The 19,973-nt window shown below is 51.8% G+C and overlaps 1 protein-coding gene across 1 annotated transcript in view; it reads left to right on the top strand.

Moving 5' to 3' along the window:
- The window catches only part of MSN (moesin), a 41,427-nt gene extending 25,470 nt beyond the window's left edge, over positions 1 to 15,957 (top strand). The window contains exons 3-13 of the mRNA XM_082062118.1: positions 5,167 to 5,262; positions 5,801 to 6,075; positions 6,541 to 6,624; positions 6,919 to 7,065; positions 7,533 to 7,629; positions 8,500 to 8,663; positions 9,118 to 9,248; positions 9,586 to 9,746; positions 10,314 to 10,406; positions 10,814 to 11,047; positions 12,071 to 15,957. Coding sequence (XP_081918244.1) covers positions 5,167 to 5,262; positions 5,801 to 6,075; positions 6,541 to 6,624; positions 6,919 to 7,065; positions 7,533 to 7,629; positions 8,500 to 8,663; positions 9,118 to 9,248; positions 9,586 to 9,746; positions 10,314 to 10,406; positions 10,814 to 11,047; positions 12,071 to 12,235 — 1,647 coding nt within the window. The 3' untranslated portion in view covers positions 12,236 to 15,957. The remainder of the gene's footprint in view (positions 1 to 5,166; positions 5,263 to 5,800; positions 6,076 to 6,540; positions 6,625 to 6,918; positions 7,066 to 7,532; positions 7,630 to 8,499; positions 8,664 to 9,117; positions 9,249 to 9,585; positions 9,747 to 10,313; positions 10,407 to 10,813; positions 11,048 to 12,070) is intronic.
- The last annotated feature ends 4,016 nt before the right edge of the window (positions 15,958 to 19,973 follow it).

The raw sequence follows: 19,973 nt of genomic DNA, 5'->3' as shown, positions 1-19,973 counted from the left end.
GGCTGCGGGCGTTGTGGGGGCTGCGGCAGGGAGCTGCGGGCGTTGTGGGGGCTGCGGCAGGGAGCTGCGGGCGTTGTGGGGGCTGCGGCAGGGAGCTGCGGGCGTTGTGGGCGCTGCGGCAGGGAGCTGCGGGCGTTGTGGCCCTGCGGCAGGGAGCTGCGGGCATTGTGGCGCTGCGGCAGGGAGCTGCGGGCGTTGTGGGGGCTGCGGGCGTTGTGGGGGCTGCGGCAGGGAGCTGCGGGCGTTGTGGGGGCTGCGGCAGGGAGCTGCGGGCGTTGTGGCCCTGCGGCAGGGAGCTGCAGCAGATGCGGGGGGTCAGAGGCCCTTCACGTCTCCCGTGAATTGGAGGTTTGGAGGCTGCTGCTGCGCGAGTGCTCGAGGGGCCTGATCCCCACTGCTGCTGCTGCCCTGCAGTCTCGTCATCAACCTTTACGATTGAGGAAACTAATTGCAAGGGAGGTATCTATTCAGCTCCTGCCACAATGGGAGATGTTTAACTTTGGTCTCTGACAGCAGATACATAAGACTACTGTCTCTCCATGTTTGGTGTGGGTTTTTTGGTAGAAAATTCAAGGAAAGCATGTACTTTTTGTATGTGGGTGTGCTCAAACAGATATTGATCTTTGCATAAAGAACTAACTGAATACCAAACCAAAACGTGAGAGCCTCTCATGAGCTGACAGTAAATACTGCGCTTGGGGCTGAAGCTTTGAGCAGCCAGCGGGCGGTTCCGGTGCGTTCTGAGGGCTGCGCTGGTGTGTGCCGGGGCCTTGGAGCACAGCGCGGGTTCCGGGGGCTGCGCTGGTGTGTGCCGGGGCCTTGGAGCACAGCGCGGGTTCCGGGGGCTGCGCTGGTGTGTGCCGGGCCCTCGGAGCACAGCGCGGGTTCCGGGGGCTGCGCTGGTGTGTGCCGGGCCCTCGGAGCACAGCGCGGGTTCCGGGGGCTGCGCTGGTGTGTGCCGGGCCCTCGGAGCACAGCGCGGGTTCTCCCGCTGACGGCGCTGAGCAGCCACCGCTGCCCCATTCTCTCTTCGCTCTGTTGCAGTTTCTGTCCTGAGCTGGTCTTGGGTCCCCTGATGGGCTGTGTAAGAACAAAGTTCTGGCTGTTCGTTTTCTGGCTCCCTTAAGCTGTCCTGTGCTCCTGGAGCTGCCGGTCTGGTCTTTTTGCACGATGCTGGTCCTGAGAAAGGAGCTGCTTTCATCAATGCTGCCTTCTTTTTTTTGGAAGGGAGAGTTCCTCTGCAAAGCAACTTAGAGTTTTGCTGTTGCAGCACATTGATCTTCTGGTGTGAAACCTGACTTTTGACTCTTTCACAGAAAGAATTTAAGATACCCTGCATGTTTTTTCCCTGGAGTGCCCTTTCATTTTGAGCTGGTAGTTCTGAGTTAAGCAGAAGGAAGCTGCGCAGCGGGGCCGGGGTTTCTAGCTGCGCAGCCGGCTCTGTGCGTGCTGGTGGCTTTGTTCAGTAACATTTAGGTGGTATTTGTTTCCACCTATTGTGTATAAAGGTAGATAAATATATTCATTATGCCACACATAATTCTGACCTACTATTAACAGGATTCAGAAGACTTTTGGCAAGCTCGTATCTAGGTAGTAGCTTCATGAGGAAGAACAGTTTGAGTCTAAAGTTCCATAGTAATAATAGGTGAATGGGCTTGAATTAGAAATGTTCCTGTGTCCCTCTTTCCTGTTTGGTTAAATTCGACGTGGATTTTTGTAGTGACAGAACAATGCAGATGCCTCACTGCTTTGTTAGAAATCATTTTCTGCACCAAAGTAGCTAGCTGTGGAAACATCACTGAGCTAGCATATGGGGCAGCAGCATCATGATTTACACTAGAGATCTTCCTAGAACACCCCATCCCCAGGCCTGTAACTGTACAGCTTTCGCTTAAATAGCTTCAGCTTGGATGCACAGTGAAAAGCTGGACGAATTGAGACAGCAGCAGTGAACTGTCTTCTGCAGCTTTGCCCGTGTGCCCCTCTGTGCTCTGGCACCTGTGGCCCAGCTGCCGCGCTGCAGTGCGCGCGCTCGCGGCCGAGCGGCTGTGCTCCGGTTCCAGCGCTCGGCGCGGGTGAGCAGCGGAGCCCGAGCACGGGCTGCGCCCGCGGGGCTGCCTGTCCCCCCCTGTCCCCGCTCGCCTTGTGCTGCGCTGCAGCCTGGGGAACTTGGCCTTTGGCGCGTGAGCTTGATCCGAGTAGGGTGGCTTCTCTGCATGTTTTGGTCTTCTCATGTGTAATTAGTGCTTTTATGCAGGATCTGCACTTGTTTGCCAGTGTGGTGATGTATTTCCTGGGCTGAGAACAAGAGAAGTCTTTAGTCATTGTTTTGACACTGAAATCTACATTTAAGAGGCCGCTTATGGTTCTCTTGCTGTGAGGCAGCACTCAGTGGCAAGAAGAGGGTTGGGAGGAGGTGGGTGAGTGCTCCGGGGACGGGCAGGTGGAGTGACAGGCCTGGAGACCGTGGAGTAAGGAGAGGTGAGGAAAAGTTCCCTGGAAGATACTGTGTTTCTCATCTGAACATAAGTTAAAGAAGTGTATAACCACGTGCTCAGACTGTCACCAAAAGGTGAAGTGAGAGTCTCCAGAAATGTCAGGGCGCTGCGGGACAGCTGCACTTTAAGGCTGCCTGTAAGTTTTTGCCAGTTGTGGACTAAGCTGTGTACTGCTGCCTAAACAACACCCAGGGATTGGCTCAGTGTTCTCTCTGGCCTGAAGGAAAGGTGTCACTCTCTAGCTGAGAGTGTAAACTTTAAGTATTTGAGCATAGTGGTGTGTGTTGGACAGTACTCTGTGTCCTCCGGTCCCGTGTGCCAGCTCCTCTCCATCCTCAGCCACTGCCAGGAGCTGTTCGGAACGTCTCGCGGTTCCTCAGGGCTCTGCCGCGCACCGCAGACACAACAGCTGCTGCCTGCCAGCCAGGCTCCTTGCAGCTGGAGAAAGCTGTTTCTTTGTGCTTTTTCCCTTTCTAAATGGCACTAAACCTGCTAAAGCTGAGGTGGGAAGGAGGGAGGAGGGCTCCTCCCCTCCCCGTTTGACCAAGGCTGCTGTCATGTGCATTTATTTGGAAAACAGTTTCCATAATTGGGTCTAAATGGGCCAGATCTGTGCTCAGGCTAAGCCACAACACGCCTTGCTGTACAGCTCCTGTAGTTCCTCCAGCAGGAGTCGTGCTGCGTTTGGGTTTGATTCAGTAGCAGTCTGAGGGGTGGCGTTCCGTGCTGTCCCCTCTGCCCCCCGGGGCTGTCACTGCCGCTGCTGCGCAGGCGCCTGCTGAGGAATCAATGTCCTTTTGTGCAGGGCCGCAGTGCGGGGCCCGTCAGGCCTGGCTGGCAGTCCGGGCAGCTGCTGCGGTGGCGGGAGGCGAGCGGCGGCAGCAGGGCCGGGGTCCCATCCCGCACGTGTTCATGTTGCCGAGGTCGAACCTGGAACAGCCCTTCTTCCTCATGCGCTTTCAATGTATACAGCAAACTCTGCTTCTCCGGAAGTCTCCTTAGGTGTGTGCATCCTACGACGTGATACGTACAAATTAAGGTTTATCTGCCCCACTTTCCCTGTGTTTACTGTGGGCTTTAGGCCAGTTCTTCAGTTTGCAGTCAAGCAAGGACGGGGTGAATAATTTCATGGAATTCAGTGGGATGATGTGAATAGACTGTATGACCTTGCGTAGGTTTTGTCTGTGTGTGCACGCGATAGCATGTTTCTGCCAAAGGCTGCCTTTGGGTTTGGGGCAGGAAAGGAACGAGGGCCCTAGTGCTGCCTTTGTAAGGCTAGAGGAAGCGCCTGGTCCAAGCACGAGCGAATGCGACTAGTGGTGTGTTTGCGGGGAACCAAGTGCCTGGTGTGTCTTGCCAAAGCTAGAGACCCCATCACAGAGTGCATCCTTGGCATCCGACAGGGAAGTAATTTAAAAGGAAGTAGGTGTTTAGGTAGAAAACATAAAACGTGGGACAAGGCTTTACCAAGAAGCTTCCCCCTCCTTTGTACCAGAAGTAGCGTTATCCTGCAGTCGTCTTGCCCCCCCATGAGGTGCTTGTCTCTTGTTACAATATGTCTGCAGACCCTTGTTTTCAGAGCGCCCACGGTGTGCTGGGGACGTGACTGAGGAGAACGCTTACATAGCGGTGCAGTTCATTTCTGTGGTGGCTCTTTGTCCCAGCACAGGGACAGCTCATGGACGTACCCACTGCAGCACCTCCTCATGGTGCCGCTCGGTGCGGCGCTGCGTGGGAGGCCTGTCCACGGCTGTCAGTGGGGCAGAGTACAAATGGTAACATCGCAGACCTGGTAGGTCACAACTGAGCAAGGCGATTCATGGCTTGCCCAGGAATGCAACATTTGCATTTCAGGTGTACCTGAAAATGGCTCTGTGGTGTTGACACTTGTCAGACCTGTTGCATTGTATTTTGACCACACATAGAATAGAATAATAGAATAGTTTGGAAAAGAGCTTTAAGATCATCAACCCAACATTAACCTAGCACTGTCAAGTCCACCAGTAAGCCATGTTCCTAAGCACCACGTCTACATCTCCAGGGATGGTGACTCCAGCACTGCCCTGGGCAGCCTGTTCAATGCCCCACAGCCCTTCGGGGAAGAAATTGTTCCCACATCCAACCTCAGCCTCCCCTGGCGCAACTTGAGGCCGTTTCCTCTGCTCCTGGCGCTTGTTCCTGGGGAGCAGAGCCCGACCCCCCTGGCTCCAAGCTCCTTTCAGGCAGTTCAGAGATCAGAAGGTCTCCCCTCAGCTCCTGTTCTCCAGCTGAACCCCCAGGTCCCTCAGCCGCTCCCCAGCAGACTCATGCTCCAGTTTTCTACCCAGCAGATGGTGCTCCCATCCAAGCCACGAGCAGCCAGTTTCTCCGGGAGAATGCTGTGGGAAACAGTGTCAAAGGCAAACGTGTTGGCTCATAGGTGGCCGAATAAAATAGTGTCCTAGTTTTTGTTTGTAAAGAGCAGCAAGCCTTAAATAGATGAGGGAGAGCGACGAGTGCAATGCATCTCCCACTTGAGACCCCTCATCCAGGTGTGTGCAGCGCAGCAGGGGAGGCGGATCGCTGGGCACTGGGTGTGTTTGTGTTTGAACTGCCTCTAACACGTTCCTGCCACCCTTGAGATCAGCCATCTGACTGGGGCTCTTACTAATCATCTTTCTTCCAGGTCGTCAAGACAATTGGTCTAAGAGAGGTCTGGTTTTTTGGACTTCAGTATCAGGACACCAAGGGCTTCTCAACATGGCTGAAATTGAACAAAAAGGTACGTTTGCTTCAAGCTCTCCTGTCCTGGGTTCGCTTCTCTTGGAGGATGGGGCAAGTTTGGTCTCCGTACTTGTGTCAGGGATCTGTTCCTGCCTCTCCACGCGCCTGAGGTTCTGCAGGACCAGCGGGCTGGTGCTGCTGCCCTGCAGTCCGCTCCTCCCCTCCCCGGCGTGCGGGGAGTCGGCGTCTGACCTGCTCCCTCTGCATCCAGTCCTGCTTGTTACCCAGGCAGCTCCGTCACCTGTCCCTGTAACGTGCTGACATGTTGCTCATGTGAGTGTCTTGGTTGGAAAGTGACTCCCATAGTGCTGATTTTAACTAGTGGCTTGTCATAAGTCCTGTGTGGAGAGGTGAGGAGGTATTTAGCAGTAAGCAACTGAAAATCCTTGCATTTCTGCCCGCTCACTTCTGCATTGGTGTCAAACCAGCACAGCTGGAAAGGAGAGTTGTTTTCTGATGCGTGCTTGTCTTCCTGCTCGTAAACCTGCTCCCTTCAGTTGGTATGTAGGCTGTAAAATCTGGTAATTCCGTTCCAGGTAACGGCACAGGATGTACGCAAAGAAAGCCCCCTGCTTTTCAAATTCCGTGCCAAGTTTTACCCGGAGGATGTGGCAGAAGAGCTGATCCAGGACATCACACAACGCCTTTTCTTCCTCCAAGTGAAGGAGGCAATTCTGAATGATGACATTTACTGCCCTCCAGAAACAGCCGTCCTTCTGGCTTCCTATGCTGTCCAGTCAAAATACGGAGACTTCAACAAAGAGACACACAAATCTGGCTATCTTGCTGGTGACAAACTGCTCCCACAGAGGTAAGTGAGCCTGGGGAGTCTCACGCCTTCTTTGCCTTCAAGGGTTTGTGATTATTTTTTTTTGTGGGGGGGGGGGGGGGGGGGGGCGGGCAGGCTGGGTGTGATTGGAATGTTCAGAATAAAATATAGTCTGGTGCCTCTGCCAGACTTGTTGAGAGCTTTAATCTTAAACATCCTGTTGCTGCTGAAGGAACTCTAATCAGAAATAGTGAGAGGAGCTCCAAAACCAAATAATGGAATGCTACAAGGAAAAGCACAGCTGAATACAACTTTGTCGTTTGTCAGAGTCTGAACACTGACCAGTGTGTCTGTAGCTAGCTTTATAATAAAGCTGTGTTTCCTGGAGTGCTTTTGGGGGGAACTGTGGTGACAGTGAGTGTTTAATGAAGCGTTAATCGGAAGTGATGTGACTGTATGTGCATAAATGTAGTGACTGGTCTCAAATGTTCCGTGTACTCCTCCTAGAGTCCTGGAGCAGCACAAGCTCAACAAGGACCAGTGGGAGGAGAGGATCCAGGTCTGGCATGAGGAGCATCGAGGAATGATTAGGTAACTGGTGCAGTGTGAAAATGGTATATTCAAAGTAGCGTGGTATACGCTGTTGTGTAATGTATGAAGCATACAGCAGTCCGTGGCTTGCTTCGTGCTGAGTTAGCATTCCTCAGGGGATGCCAGTCCACCCCAGCGGGCTGCTCTTGGTCAAACAAACTGAGTTTGCAGAGTGGGTTTGTTGTTACCTGCCAGCTTGTCGCTGCTCTGCTCATGCAGGAGGACAGCACCTTCTTGCTCTAATGGATTATAGACTCAGAAAGGAATATCTGCTTTCTCTTTTGCATGCTGCAGAGAAGATGCTGTCTTGGAGTACCTGAAAATTGCACAGGATCTGGAAATGTATGGTGTGAATTACTTCAACATTAAGAACAAGAAGGGCTCTGAACTCTGGCTAGGTGTAGATGCTCTTGGACTTAACATTTATGAGCAGAATGACAGGTAATAAACCCCCTCTCCTCATCATTACCTTCAGCTCCTTTCCCCTATAAAGGCATTCAAAATTAACCTTCTCTGGACTTCAAGTCTCACTAAACTCTACAATTTCTATATCATCCTTGGCTGTATTTTTGATGCTGCCAGAATGATCCATAAAACATGCCGTTTTGGACCAAAAAAATACAAGAAATTGTCATATCTTATCAAGCTACTTTTATTTGTATCTCTAGTCTTCCTGCCGTAGATGTATTCTCCGGTTCTGGTTTTGATTAAAAATAAAAGAGGGCAGGATTAAAAAATTGCTTCTTGTTCATAGTTCATTTGCATGACTAATTTTGTTTGCTGATTCCAGTCAACATAAGAGTACTGAAATATGAGGGGAGATCTGGTAGAATTTTGAGGTTTATGTTTTAAGTTAAGGATTTGTAATGACTTGGGGCCTTTTTATTTCCTCGGCTTTGTTTCTGCAGGCTAACACCAAAAATCGGATTCCCTTGGAGTGAAATCAGAAATATCTCATTCAATGACAAGAAATTTGTTATCAAACCTATTGACAAGAAAGCACCAGTAAGAAGCAACATTCAAGTTAAACTTTCGGTTTCTTAGCTGAACGATCTCTTTTTCGCGTTGCACACAATCTTTTCATCAACAATGTCAACGCTGGCTTAAGCAGTGCTCTATTACCGGGTCTGCTCAGCTCAGTGTGTGCCGAATGGGTCTAATGGCAGCGAGGTGATAGTCGGGATTTATTTCTGTCTGGAGGGTAGAGATTTGTGCAGTACAACCTTAAGCTGTTCAGTCAGAGGCAGGGAGAAGTGTTTCTTTTGCATTTCAAGCTTCAGGCCATTTTGTAGGGTACACTGGGAGGTTTTTTTTTCTAGCTCATTTATAATGAGCATAATTGGTTTCACCTTTAAGCCTTATTAATTTTTCGTGTCAGCTGATCCCTTCTGTTCCTCTGGTCGTTGTTGTTGCATTACTGCTTGGAAACATTTCTCTGCTGTTGTTGCTGCTTGTTAACAGAAAAAAGTTGGTTCTGGGCCCTTTCTGCCATAAGACAAAACTTTACAATTGATGTGGCTGGCCAAAGTGTTGCATTAAATAACTAAGTGGGAGAAGCCGTAGTCCGGGTGTGCCTGGCGAACCGGCCCCCGATGGTGGGGGTGATGTTGTGTGTGCTCCACGTGCTGGGGGCGCTTCACGATGGAGCCCAGCACGCTCACAACAAGTCGGGCAGTTCTGCCCCGGGTGTGTTTGTCAGGTTGAAATTCATTCCTGAAAGACGCGTGTCCAGCTGCCACCACCTGCGAATGAGGCACCAACGAAGAAAGCTAGCTGGCAGCTTTAGGAAGCTTGGGGTCTGGGAGCTTATTGCATACACAGGAGGGTTCTTATGCTGGAAGAACGGGTCTAACGCTGCCTTTTTCTTGTGCCAAGGACTTTGTATTCTATGCCCCCCGGTTACGGATTAACAAACGAATCTTGGCCCTTTGCATGGGGAACCACGAGCTCTACATGCGCAGACGTAAACCAGATACCATTGAGGTGCAGCAGATGAAAGCACAGGCGCGGGAAGAGAAGCATCAGAAACAGATGGAGAGGTTGGTGGGGTTCTGAGGAACCTGGACTTGGTTATCACTGAGTAGCATCGTGTGCTGGATGAATTGCTGGCAGCACCTTAATCAGCCTGAGCCAAAAATACAGCAGATTGCTTTCTGCTTCAGTATATCTAAGGAGCTGATGGAAATGGCACTCATCATAAATGTGACCTGCTGTCACTTTCTTAAAGATTTGCCCCTCTATTTGATGGGACTAATATGGATCCTGATATAAGGAGATTTCCCTCCTAACACTGCCGTTGTGAACTTGCCATTGAGCTGAATTGCCAGCAGAGTGTTTTTCTTTCTGCACTTCTGTAAAGGGTCACACCTGGAATAAAACTTGTCAGCTCAGTGCTGTAGTGCACGTCCCTTGTATGCTCACAGCTTCGCTAGGAAGCACTCCGATCTGACGAGCTGTTAACTGGAAATTGTGTTATGACTTCCCCCTCATCAGAGCATTGCTGGAGAATGAGAAGAAGAAGAGGGAGTTGGCAGAAAAGGAGAAGGAGAAGATTGAACGTGAGAAGGAGGAGCTAATGGAGAGACTCAAGCAAATTGAGGAGCAAACCAAGAAAGCTCAGCAAGGTGATACAAATTGTTCCAGTATTCCCTTAGATGCACAGTGCAGTGTTGCCCCAGTAAAATGCTGTATGTTTCTCTGCCTTTAAGGGTAGAACTTTGAGATGGGTAATTCCCCACAAATGAGTTGGGCAAGTAATCAGTTAGTTTGGAACAGGCCTGGCTCTTAGTCTTCCAGCTCCCGTTACAATGTGAAGGAAAGGAAAGGGGAGAGTTGCTTATGTCTCCTTTACCTGTTTCTCTGAAGGAAACCCCTTATCCAGGATGCAGGTGTTAAGGGCACTTTCTTCTACTGCCATTCTTTACTTGATCTCTCTTCAAATGTGCTCCTTTATTCTTTCAGAACTGGAAGAACAGACGCGCAGAGCCATGGAGCTGGAACAGGAGAGGAAACGAGCTCAGGAGGAGGCAGAGAAACTGGCTAAAGAACGTAGAGAAGCAGAAGAGGCAAAGGAGGCCCTATTGAAAGCATCCCATGATCAACAGAAGACCCAGGAACAGCTGGTAAGTGGGTGACCTGAAAATTGAGGAGGGAAAATAGTGACAGGGTCGGCATCTAAAGTTTTGAAGCAAACCAGGCTATGAACGCGGTGAGGCAGCATAGTTTGGTTCCGTAATTTTTTTAGCCTCAAGGAGATGAGGTTATGCCTAAATACAAGTGTAATTGTACAGCACATCTGGATTGTTGTGCTTTTTGCCTGTTCTTTTGTATGTGATAATGAGAACAGCATTTAGAGCTTGCTGATTGCTTTCTCTGGTTTGGATTCAAAGAATTGTGTAGCTCTGTTTGGAAGAAAAACAAAACCTCAAAAAACCACGCACACACAAAACCAAACACCTAAAACAAACCAGCCAACCCCAAACAAAACAAAACAAAAACCAAACCCACAACAAAACCCAAAACTTCTTTACTTCCTTGCATCATGGAGGTATCAGTGGGACTGAAGTTCACAGGAGGGCTTTCTCCCTACTGAGAAGATGTTAGAGATACTGTTCTTATTCAGGACTTGGACTAAATGCTTCATTTAGCAAGTACTTTTCTTTTGTCCCACTAAAAGCTTTTCTTTGCAGGCTGCTGAGATGGCAGAACTCACAGCAAGGATCACGCAGCTGGAGCTGGCCCGGCAGAAGAAAGAGAGCGAGGCCCAGGAGTGGCAACAGAAGGTAAAGTGTTACCTGAGCACACGGCAAGTTGCTCGTCATTTTGCGTTATGACCTAAATTGCTGCACTAGCTGCCACACTGGACTGAGTGTCTGCAAGCTTGAGGCTGTTGTAAATACCCAGCTTTGCCTTTCTTGGTGCAATGAGTGCCCTATTCTGACTCCATGTAGAAATATTTTGACTAATTAGGCTTATAGGCTATATTTCATTAATTATAGCTGTTCTTCTCTCAAGTGCTAGCCAGCAGAAAGTTTTGCAAAAGGTTGTGGCTGAGTGGCTTTGGAACACATCACTTGAGTGTTCACGAGGTGCAAAGTGTCCTGTAGCAAGCAGCCCGCAGTGCTGCTGCGCGAGGTCTCGCGCACTCAGGACTGGAGCGACTGACCTGCTGTGACGTGTCCTACTGCAGGCACAGATGGTGCAGGAGGACCTAGAAAAGACCAAAGAGGAGCTGAAGACTGCCATGAGCACCCCTCATGTCCCTGAACCCATGCACGCGGAGAACGAGCACGACGATGAGCACGATGAGAACGCGGCGGAAGCCAGCGCGGAGCTGCGGTCCGAGGCCACCATCAAGGACCGCAGCGAGGAGCAGCGGACCACCGAGGCAGAGAAGAACGAACGGGTCCAGAAACACTTGAAGGTAAGAAGTTGACAGCAGAGGGGGTGGGCATCTGGGGGCTGCTTCTGTTCTTCTTGCCATTAATTGCAGCTGGAAAGTGTTACTGGTATTAAAAAAAAAAAAGGTGGGGGAAAGAGGAGTGATCATGATCTGCCAGAGGGCTGCCTAACCGTGGAGCAGAGGCAGATCCTGTCTCCTGGCACTTGACTTCCGTTTCACTGGAAGCAGTGAGGTGTTTTCAGGCAGTGCCGAACAGCAGCGTCTGTCAGGCGTAGTGTGGTTGTGTGGGTCTCACAGCCATCTGACAGCTGCCTGCGGTGAACCGGGGGCCTTGGTCTGGTTCCCATCGGGCAGCTGCCCGTGACCGTCCCGTCTGACGGGGCCGCGTTGCGGAGCGCTGAGAGCAGCGCGCGAGGCTCAGGGCGGAGGGAGCAGCGGCACCACCTGCTCCTAAGGAGCCCCAGTGCTCTGCTGTCCAAGCTTGGCAGCATTTTATTACACTGCCTGTAGCTGCCTGACTTATGTCAGGCTTTGCTTGTTCTGCATCGTGCTGTGGTGGTCACGCACAAGTGGAGTGACAGAGGTGCCCTTTATCTTCTGCAGCAAGTTTCTTTTGTGGTAGAAGGCTAGTAGTTGCTCAAATTCTGCCAGATATTCCTGTTGTCTTTAGGGATCCCTCCATTTGACTATTTTTCTGAAGTACATTGGAGACAGTCCTCCTTACTGTGCTAGACAGCGATAAATAGGGTGACAGATTGTCTGATGTTTTTGACTTTCAAATGCTGGGGAAAAATGTTAACAATTTCCACAGAATTGCAGAATTGTTCAGGTTGGAAGGGACCTCTTAAGATCATATAGTTGCACTTCCTTGCTCAAGCAGGGTCAGCTAGAGCAGGTTGGCCAGAACTGTGAACATTTGGGCTTCCCTGTTGCCTGTCCACAGGGATATTGGATCTTTAGTATGATCAACAAGGAACCTCTTTGACCAGCTTTGAGTCTCTGGCACGTGCTAACCCATTGCTGTCTCTTCCCCCTTCTTCAAAGGCTCTCTCCTCGGAGCTGGCAAACGCTCGGGATGAAACCAAGAAGACGGCCAATGATATGATCCACGCTGAGAACATGCGTCTGGGCCGAGACAAGTACAAGACCCTCCGTCAGATTCGGCAGGGCAACACCAAGCAGCGCATTGATGAGTTCGAGTCCATGTAAACTCCCCCGCACCCGCTGCCCTGCGCTCTCTTCTCCCTCTGTCCCATCCTCTCTGTCATTCACTCCTAATCGTGCTGCGCTGGAACCACTACAGAAGAGTGACCATGATCTTATTTATCAAGTTTTGGGCAAATGCTGGGTTAAGCAACAGAAGAAAGAATAGTATTTACGTCTTCCTAAGTTGGCTTGGGAAAGCAAATGTTTATTGGGGCATGTCTGGATTGTTTGGCCTTGAGCACAGTCTCACTGCGTTTAGTTTTACATTGCTCACTGCAGTGGCTGCGTTGCTGTCCTCTGCCGTGGGGTGGGGAGGCCAGCAGATGCTTTTACTGAATTACGTAACGTGCTAACGGTTTGACGCTGTGCCTTCCTACTAACTTGCACAAGCTTCAGTATTAAGCTTAGTAGCCAGGGTCTGAATCATGTAGCTGAGAAGGGGAGGCTGGAGCTTAGGAAGAAATGTTGGAAGTAGAATATGGACTTTCTTTCTAAAAGACCAAAGCTTTTGTCCTTCAAACATAAGCAGACCAAACAGATTCTATGGTGTTCCTGCTGGTTTTACCTTTTGTTGTCTAATGATGCAACTTTGAATTTCCTAATCATGAGGAGGCCTTTGGAATATTTCCACTGATGCGCTGTGGTTTGGAGCCTCACCTTCCCTGCTTTCCAGAAGTTTTGTCTCTGGTAAAGGGCTTTGTTCGCTGTCATTTGTCTGACTTGAATGTAACCAGTGAGGCAGAGAGAGCTAAAGAACACTTGCCTTCTTTTTTGGGTTTGCCAATGGAACCCTAAAGGGGTAGATAGACACGTGAAAGACTAAGAATTCCTGTAGCTGTATTCTTCCTTTGCTGAACCAGTACATTTCTGATCCTGTGAACGGGATTTCAGGTTTTTCCCTAAGAGGCCTTTTTAGCACATAGTCATTGGTGCCTTATGACTGTGTATAGATCTACTGTAGCTTGGATGTCTTTAGTTTAAACTAGATGCAATCAAAAAGTGATCAGCAGCTGGGGATCAAAAACTACTCTTGTATCTGGATCGTGTACAAGACTGCATCTGTATTCCTGGCTTCAGTCAGCATTCAAGGGGAGAGGATCCTGAGACGTTTGTCCAGTTGCTGCCTTAATCATCATAAGAATTCTGCCAGATCCCTGGCAGGTCCTTTCCTTCCACAGAAGGTGCTTTGCCCCTTCGTAGCTTTGATCAGAAGGCTGTGTCTCCCGAAGTGGGACACTGGTGGTTGTGAGACTGGTCCTGAGAGCCGTTTGTACCGGTGGTTGTGATGCTCATCACCTCCCGTCTTCCGAGCTGTCCACGCTGCAGCTGCCCAGCGTCCCTCCTGCCATCGCTGGGGAGGAAACAGCCCCGTTTGCTCAGGGTTGAATTGGGTTTTGCCTTGATTCCCCAGAGAAGGAAATTTAACCTTCACAAGAGGCCTCTTAAAAACGGAGTCCAGCTCTAGTGGAGTCCCTGTTTGCTTTGCCCTCCTGGGTTAGCCTGCCCCTATAGGAAGTTGTCAGCCCAGCCTGTGACTTATTTTCTTGCCTAGCCTACTCCTAAATCATGTGACTTCCCAGTTTTCTGGATTCCCCCTTTGTATGATATCACTGCTAGTGATGATACAAGGAAAACATCTGAATGCTAGAGCTCGCTGCTTGGTGGGAAAGGTAAAGGGGGACTGTGCCAAAAAGAAATGCTCATTATAGTGTTAATAAACGGCAGTATTTCCCCAAGAGTTCCCTGGGCTGCTGGGAACAACCTTACCAGTGCTGTGTTACTTTTGGAAGCCGCAGGAGCCGTGGGGGCGCCCGGGTCGCCCGGTTGAGCTCGGCGCGCTGCCTCTCGGCGTCCCCGGGAGCCCCGGGTCGCCCGGTTGAGCTCGGCGCGCTGCCTCTCGGCGTCCCCGGGAGCCCCGGGTCGCCCGGTTGAGCTCGGCGCGCTGCCTCTCGGCGTCCCCGGGAGCCCCGGGTCGCCCGGTTGAGCTCGGCGCGCTGCCTCTCGGCGTCCCCGGGAGCCTCGGGTCGCCCGGTTGAGCTCGGCGCGCTGCCTCTCGGCGTCCCCGGGAGCCCCGGGTCGCCCGGTTGAGCTCGGCGCGCTGCCTCTCGGCGTCCCCGGGAGCCCCGGGTCGCCCGGTTGAGCTCGGCGCGCTGCCTCTCGGCGTCCCCGGGAGCCTCGGGTCGCCCGGTTGAGCTCGGCGCGCTGCCTCTCGGCGTCCCCGGGAGCCCCGGGTCGCCCGGTTGAGCTCGGCGCGCTGCCTCTCGGCGTCCCCGGGAGCCCCGGGTCGCCCAGTTGAGCTCGGCGCGCTGCCTCTCGGCGTCCCCGGGAGCCCCGGGTCGCCCGGTTGAGCTCGGCGCGCTGCCTCTCGGCATCCCCGGGAGCCCCGGGTCACCCGGTTGAGCTCGGCGCGCTGCCTCTCGGCGTCCCCGGGAGCCCCGGGTCGCCCGGTTGAGCTCGGCGCGCTGCCTCTCGGCGTCCCCGGGAGCCCCGGGTCGCCCGGTTGAGCTCGGCGCGCTGCCTCTCGGCGTCCCCGGGAGCCCCGGGTCGCCCGGTTGAGCTCGGCGCGCTGCCTCTCGGCGTCCCCGGGAGCCCCGGGTCGCCCAGTTGAGCTCGGCGCGCTGCCTCTCGGCGTCCCCGGGAGCCCCGTCCCCGGCACAGCGCTCAGGGGACGTGGCGCGGGAGGCTTTTGGTTGGCCAGAAACACGCACCTCAGTACTTGGAAAGTCACAAACGAAGGTTGCGGTCGAATTCGTCAGAACTGATGTGTGTGTTTCTGTATTGATTGGCACTGGCTTTATGTGAGTCTCGTTACTGGGGAACAGACAACTTTACACTCCGTTTTGGTGCTTTAAAGCTGGTTCTCAGCACTCCTGCTCTGTCCATAGCAGCTATTGATGCATTTGCAGGGAGAAAAGCCTTTATTACATTTTTAACAATTTCCTAACAAGCTGATGTATGGTGCCTGGAATATGTGTTCAGGTTAATAACCCAGTAAACCTTTCTGCTTTGATGGGTCACACAACACTGCTGAGCTCATGTATTATGATGCTGGCATGACTTCTGTTTATAGGGTTTTTTAATCGTTCTAATTCCAAATTGTCCAATATAGGAATAGAACGGCTTGTGCCAGTGAGTCCACCTAACTCTTTGTAGTTGTTTCAGCCCTGCCTTCTCAACCAGTATTATATTTCAGTGGTATCTAATGATATTTGATTTCAATACTTCTAGCTATGCACAATTAGAAAATATTAGTCGTGGGATGGAGGATATGTTTATGGTCCTCCTTCCCTCGGAAATGTATACTGTATTGTAAAGAAATGATATTTTGCAAGAAAACTAATGTAAGAAGCTTTCAGTATTACAGTGAGATTTGTAGACACGTTTTTTATTTGTTAGAATACAGTGGATTGTTCTTCCTCTCCATGTTCCCCTTTAATTGGATGACGACTCCTTCTGGGGGCGGGGATGGAAGTTCTTCATCTAATGTTTGCCTGGCTTGTTTTTTGGTTTTTTTTGTTGCTGTAAATTATGTTGAGGTTTTTTGACCAGTCTTTTTACTGGATTGTAATAAAACATCAGTTCCTTAAAGTTGTGGAGTAATTAATGGTCCGTGTGCTGATCTCCAGAGAGAACCTTGATATTAAGGCTTTCTTTTTTTCCTGTTTGGAGTTGTTAAAATCATGCCCTGTTCTTCCTAAAGTGCCAATAAAGTTCAGAGAAACTCAGCGGGTGGTGTGTGGCTGGTTACTTCAGCTCGCTTTGCGCCCAGCGCTGTCCCCAAGCCCAGCAGCTCTGCCGCCGGCTCCCGGGGGACACAAACAAGATGTTGCTTGTGTCCTGAAAATAACTGCTTGAACCTCATCCCCTCCCGGCCCTCGCGCTGCACCAGTGCCGGAATTCACACTTCTTTGTGGAGATGGAGTATAAATTCATCATGTTTAACGTGCAAATGGATCAGTGAATGCAGGAGGAGCAGCTGCTGTTGGAATCGCGCCTGCCCTGCCAGCCCTGGTGCATCCACGGCTGGGGGCGCTTGGTGCCGCCGCCTGTCCCGGCGTCTCGCGGGGGAGTCTGTCCTGCCCGGCCCTGTACCGGGGCTTTCAGCCCCATTTGTTCTCAGCTCCGTTGCTCGTGGTTCTCTCCGCTCCTGCTTCCCGAGGTCTCGGGGCTGGGGCCGGTGATGGAGGAGCGTGGCCACCGCCACCTTTCTGCTGACAGACTGACCTGTGCAGCTGCCCTCCCCGCGGTGAGGACGGCTCTGCGTGCTCTGCCCTGTGCTCGCCACACCGTGGAATAAGGCAGAGATATCATCAGAATGTCTCAGTGCTCAGACACCCGGCGCTCGGGCACAAACCCGAACTTGTCTGTAAACAGAAAGTGAAGTGTGGAGCAATGGAGACTCTGCAGTCCCCGCCAGGCCTGGGCACTGATCCGGTTTCCACAGGTGGGTCTTTCTTCTTCCTTCCAGGATTCCAAAGACCCGAACGCCACTGGAGGGACTGCGCGTCTGCATCAACGTCGCTGCAGCCTTCGAGTGAAGGTTGCTGTGGTCTGGGATGTTGTTTTCACGCAAATGGGCTTCTTGCTGCTCTTACTGCCCCTGCTTCTTGAAGGACGATACCTTCAGCTTGTGTTTGAGTTGCGGGAGTCCCTGAGGACTCGGTGCTTGCAGCCAGATCACTCTCCTGCATGAGCGGCCTGCCCGTCATGGCATTCCCTCGCCTGGATCTCTGGAGGCTCCAGAGGCTCAGTAATTCCCTGTTAGGTGTATCTATATTTGGGTTTTCTTTCTCAAAATGGAAGTGCAAAGCGTTAATGGCTGAAGGCTGCTGTACAGGGCCAAGTAATAAGAATAAAAAATATGGAACACATGATTCTTCTAATTTGTTGGAAGGCATTTTGTAGTTTAGAATCAGATTTGTATTTAACCTCTAATCTGTGTAGACACCTTCCACGGGATTTGCTGTTCTGTCTGTCGTGTGTTTTAGATCCAGTTTAGGCTACACCAACAAGTGCTGGGGGCCCAGATGCTTTTGTCTGCAGGACAGGGACAGACTGGAGCATGAAAGGCTCTCAGCAGAGCTGGGGACCAGGAACACCGTGCAGATTCTGGAACGTGGCTTTATTAAGCAATGCGACTGGCTAAAAACTCTAAAGAAAAGCCAGCGTAACTCTGTAGAGTCTTCTCATTCAGATAAATCTGCCTGTTGAACGAACGTGTGTGGCCTGGGGTACTTTGTCCTCCTCCCTGGAGCCAGTGCGAGGACTCTGCCTTTTGACAGCACTGTCCTCTTGAAATCTGTTTTGGGTTGTGGAACCAGTAAATAGCCTCTGGGATATCAAACGAGATTTGTTCCCCCTTTTCTCACGTTAGCTGGTCCCAGAAGGGTGCAGGTTTGTATGACTGAACGATGCCTAAATGAACATCTCGTGCCAAGTGGTGGGTCTCTGAAAGTTACTGGTAATTTTAAGATGGGCTTTCTTGGGATAGATGACAGGATGAAGTGGATATAGGGAAAAGTGGAGGAAAAAATAAGGAGCAGACATTAGGGAAAGAGTAGTGCTGAAACTGCAGAAAGGAGCAGTGGCGCTCCTGTGAGGGACTGTGCCTCCAGCTCCTGCTGAGAAGACACTTTGTCTGTACCGTTGACACATCTTTCTGTTGAGCGGAACTAGTTGGAAAATTACAAGCATCCATTATTGCTCTTGCCTCTGTGCATCATCTGTTTAAGAAATACAAACCAGGGCTGATCTTCAATCATCAAGACTGACTGAAGGGTCAAGGAGATGTGGAAATACAGTATACATTGAACTGCAGGTTACGGTGAAGGCTCCGGCGCGCCCTTGGCCGCTGCGCGTGCCGGGAGGGCCTTGGCGGGGGCGGCGGCTGCAGCGGCCGTCGCCCCGGCAGCAGCGGCGTTGCCAGAGGCGGCTGCTGCCAGGAAGCCCCATTGTGAATCCCTTTAGCCTTGTTGCAGGGTTAACCCATCTTTGATGGTGGGTTTCCTGCCCTCTTGCTGGCAGCGGTGACAATTTGGCCCTTGTTCCTTTTGTTTCTAGGGATTCTCAGAAGGTTGCTGAACATCTAGAGAAAGGTTGGGGCGGGCCAGCGGTGCCTTATTTGAGAGGTGTGGAAACCGAGGCAGGTTTAGGGCCTTGTCTCCACAAGGCTGTACCTGAGACTGGAGCACACCTGTTGTGAGCACTGTGTCTGCAGGTTTGTGTTCAGTGGTTGGAGAACAAGCACAAACTGTCCTGTTTGCTTTTGTTAGCAGCTTATTGTGGAACAGGAAAGGCAGCTGATGGGTTTTCATAGTGACGATGGGGAAGGGCAATCTTAGTTTTGTTCAGAACTCGGCTCAGACTTCAGCTCCGGCCCCTGCGTGTCCAGACCCCTGCCTGCCCAAACCCGGGGAGAGCGGGGCTGGTCCTGCTGGCTCCAGACAACGGAGGAGTGGTGAATGATCTGCTTGGACATGGTGCTGGGCCTCAGCTTCGTCATGACCTGTTGAGCTGCTCCTCAGTTCCTCCCTCTGCTCTGGACACCTCCTTTGCATCTTCTGCTGTTGAGCACCTGAGATTTGGTCAAATACCGATTTGACAAAATGCCACGGTATTGGAGCAAACAGGTGTTAGGTGGCCCGGGTGACCTGTAATCTCTGCACGTGTTGCAGGTCATGGCAGGGGCCGTGTGGCTTCTGATGAGTGATTTCTGTCCCCTCCCTGTCCTGCTCTGGTGGCTGCAGGACGGGCTCCCCCTCCCGATCTTTCTGCTCCTGCTGATTCTTCTCCTGCTCCTTGCAGAGGAACGTATCAAATGTATCAGATCTTGGTTCAAATGGTAGTGAGTTACTCTCACAACCCCAGAACTGTATCATCACTAAAACTATATTAATGTGTATATTAATAACTACAGGATTACACAATTATTTTCATCTGCTTTCAGAGAGGCAGCAGGCTAATGTGGTAATTCTGAACCTTCTCTCTGGGGTCTCTTGGAAGCCACAAAGTCTACAGAAGAGCTCTTCTGGTCAGAGCTGCTTGCACAGAGTATCTTCTGGCCGAAGGAACCGATGCAAGTTCTGTCCTTTTCCCATATTCCAAAGGCCTTAACACAGGCTGTTGGAACTCAGGTCACGGCTGTTGCTGCTCCAGGAGGGCTGTTCCCGCTGTCCCCAGAGGACAGTTGTCCCCTGGGCTGCTCTCCCAGCTCTGGGCGCCCTGCGCAGCCCTCACTCCCTCTGTTGGCCTCTGTCCCACCGGGTGACACTGACCTGTCCCCCGCTGTGCTCTGAGCTCTGCGAGGAGGGAGGTCAGTGCCAGGCAAACACGCAGATGTCCTTGCTGTGAAAACTGCTGTGCATATATCTACTGTATCTCTCAATTCAAGGTTTGCTGGAGAGATAAGACGCTTTGTGGTTTGTTTGGATGTGCTGCGGCCCCTTTCCTTGCATCTCTCATGGCAAGCCCCGCTTTGCTTCTGCAGAAATGACCGAGAGACTGAACTGGGCTGCCCACCACCCCTCTTAGTGCCAGGGAAGCGGAGGCAGGGCTGGGCAGTCCCGTGGCTGCAGCCCAAGAATTCGGGTTTGAAGGCTGCAGTGTGCGGGGCAGCTCGCAGGAGAGAGCGAACCCCGGAGAAGCCGACCTGAGGGGGGCTGCGGAGCAGGGACAGCAGCCAGGGCTGCGTCCAGCTCGGACGGGCCGCTCCCCGCGGCACCCGCTGCGGCACCCACTGCGG

The sequence above is a fragment of the Streptopelia decaocto genome (assembly GCF_964273445.1).
Source record: "Streptopelia decaocto genome assembly, chromosome: 10".
In the NCBI taxonomy this organism is placed as follows: Eukaryota; Metazoa; Chordata; class Aves; order Columbiformes; family Columbidae; genus Streptopelia; species Streptopelia decaocto.
The sequence above is the reverse complement of the archived record's forward strand: the minus strand, read 5'-3'. Positions and strand labels throughout refer to the sequence as shown.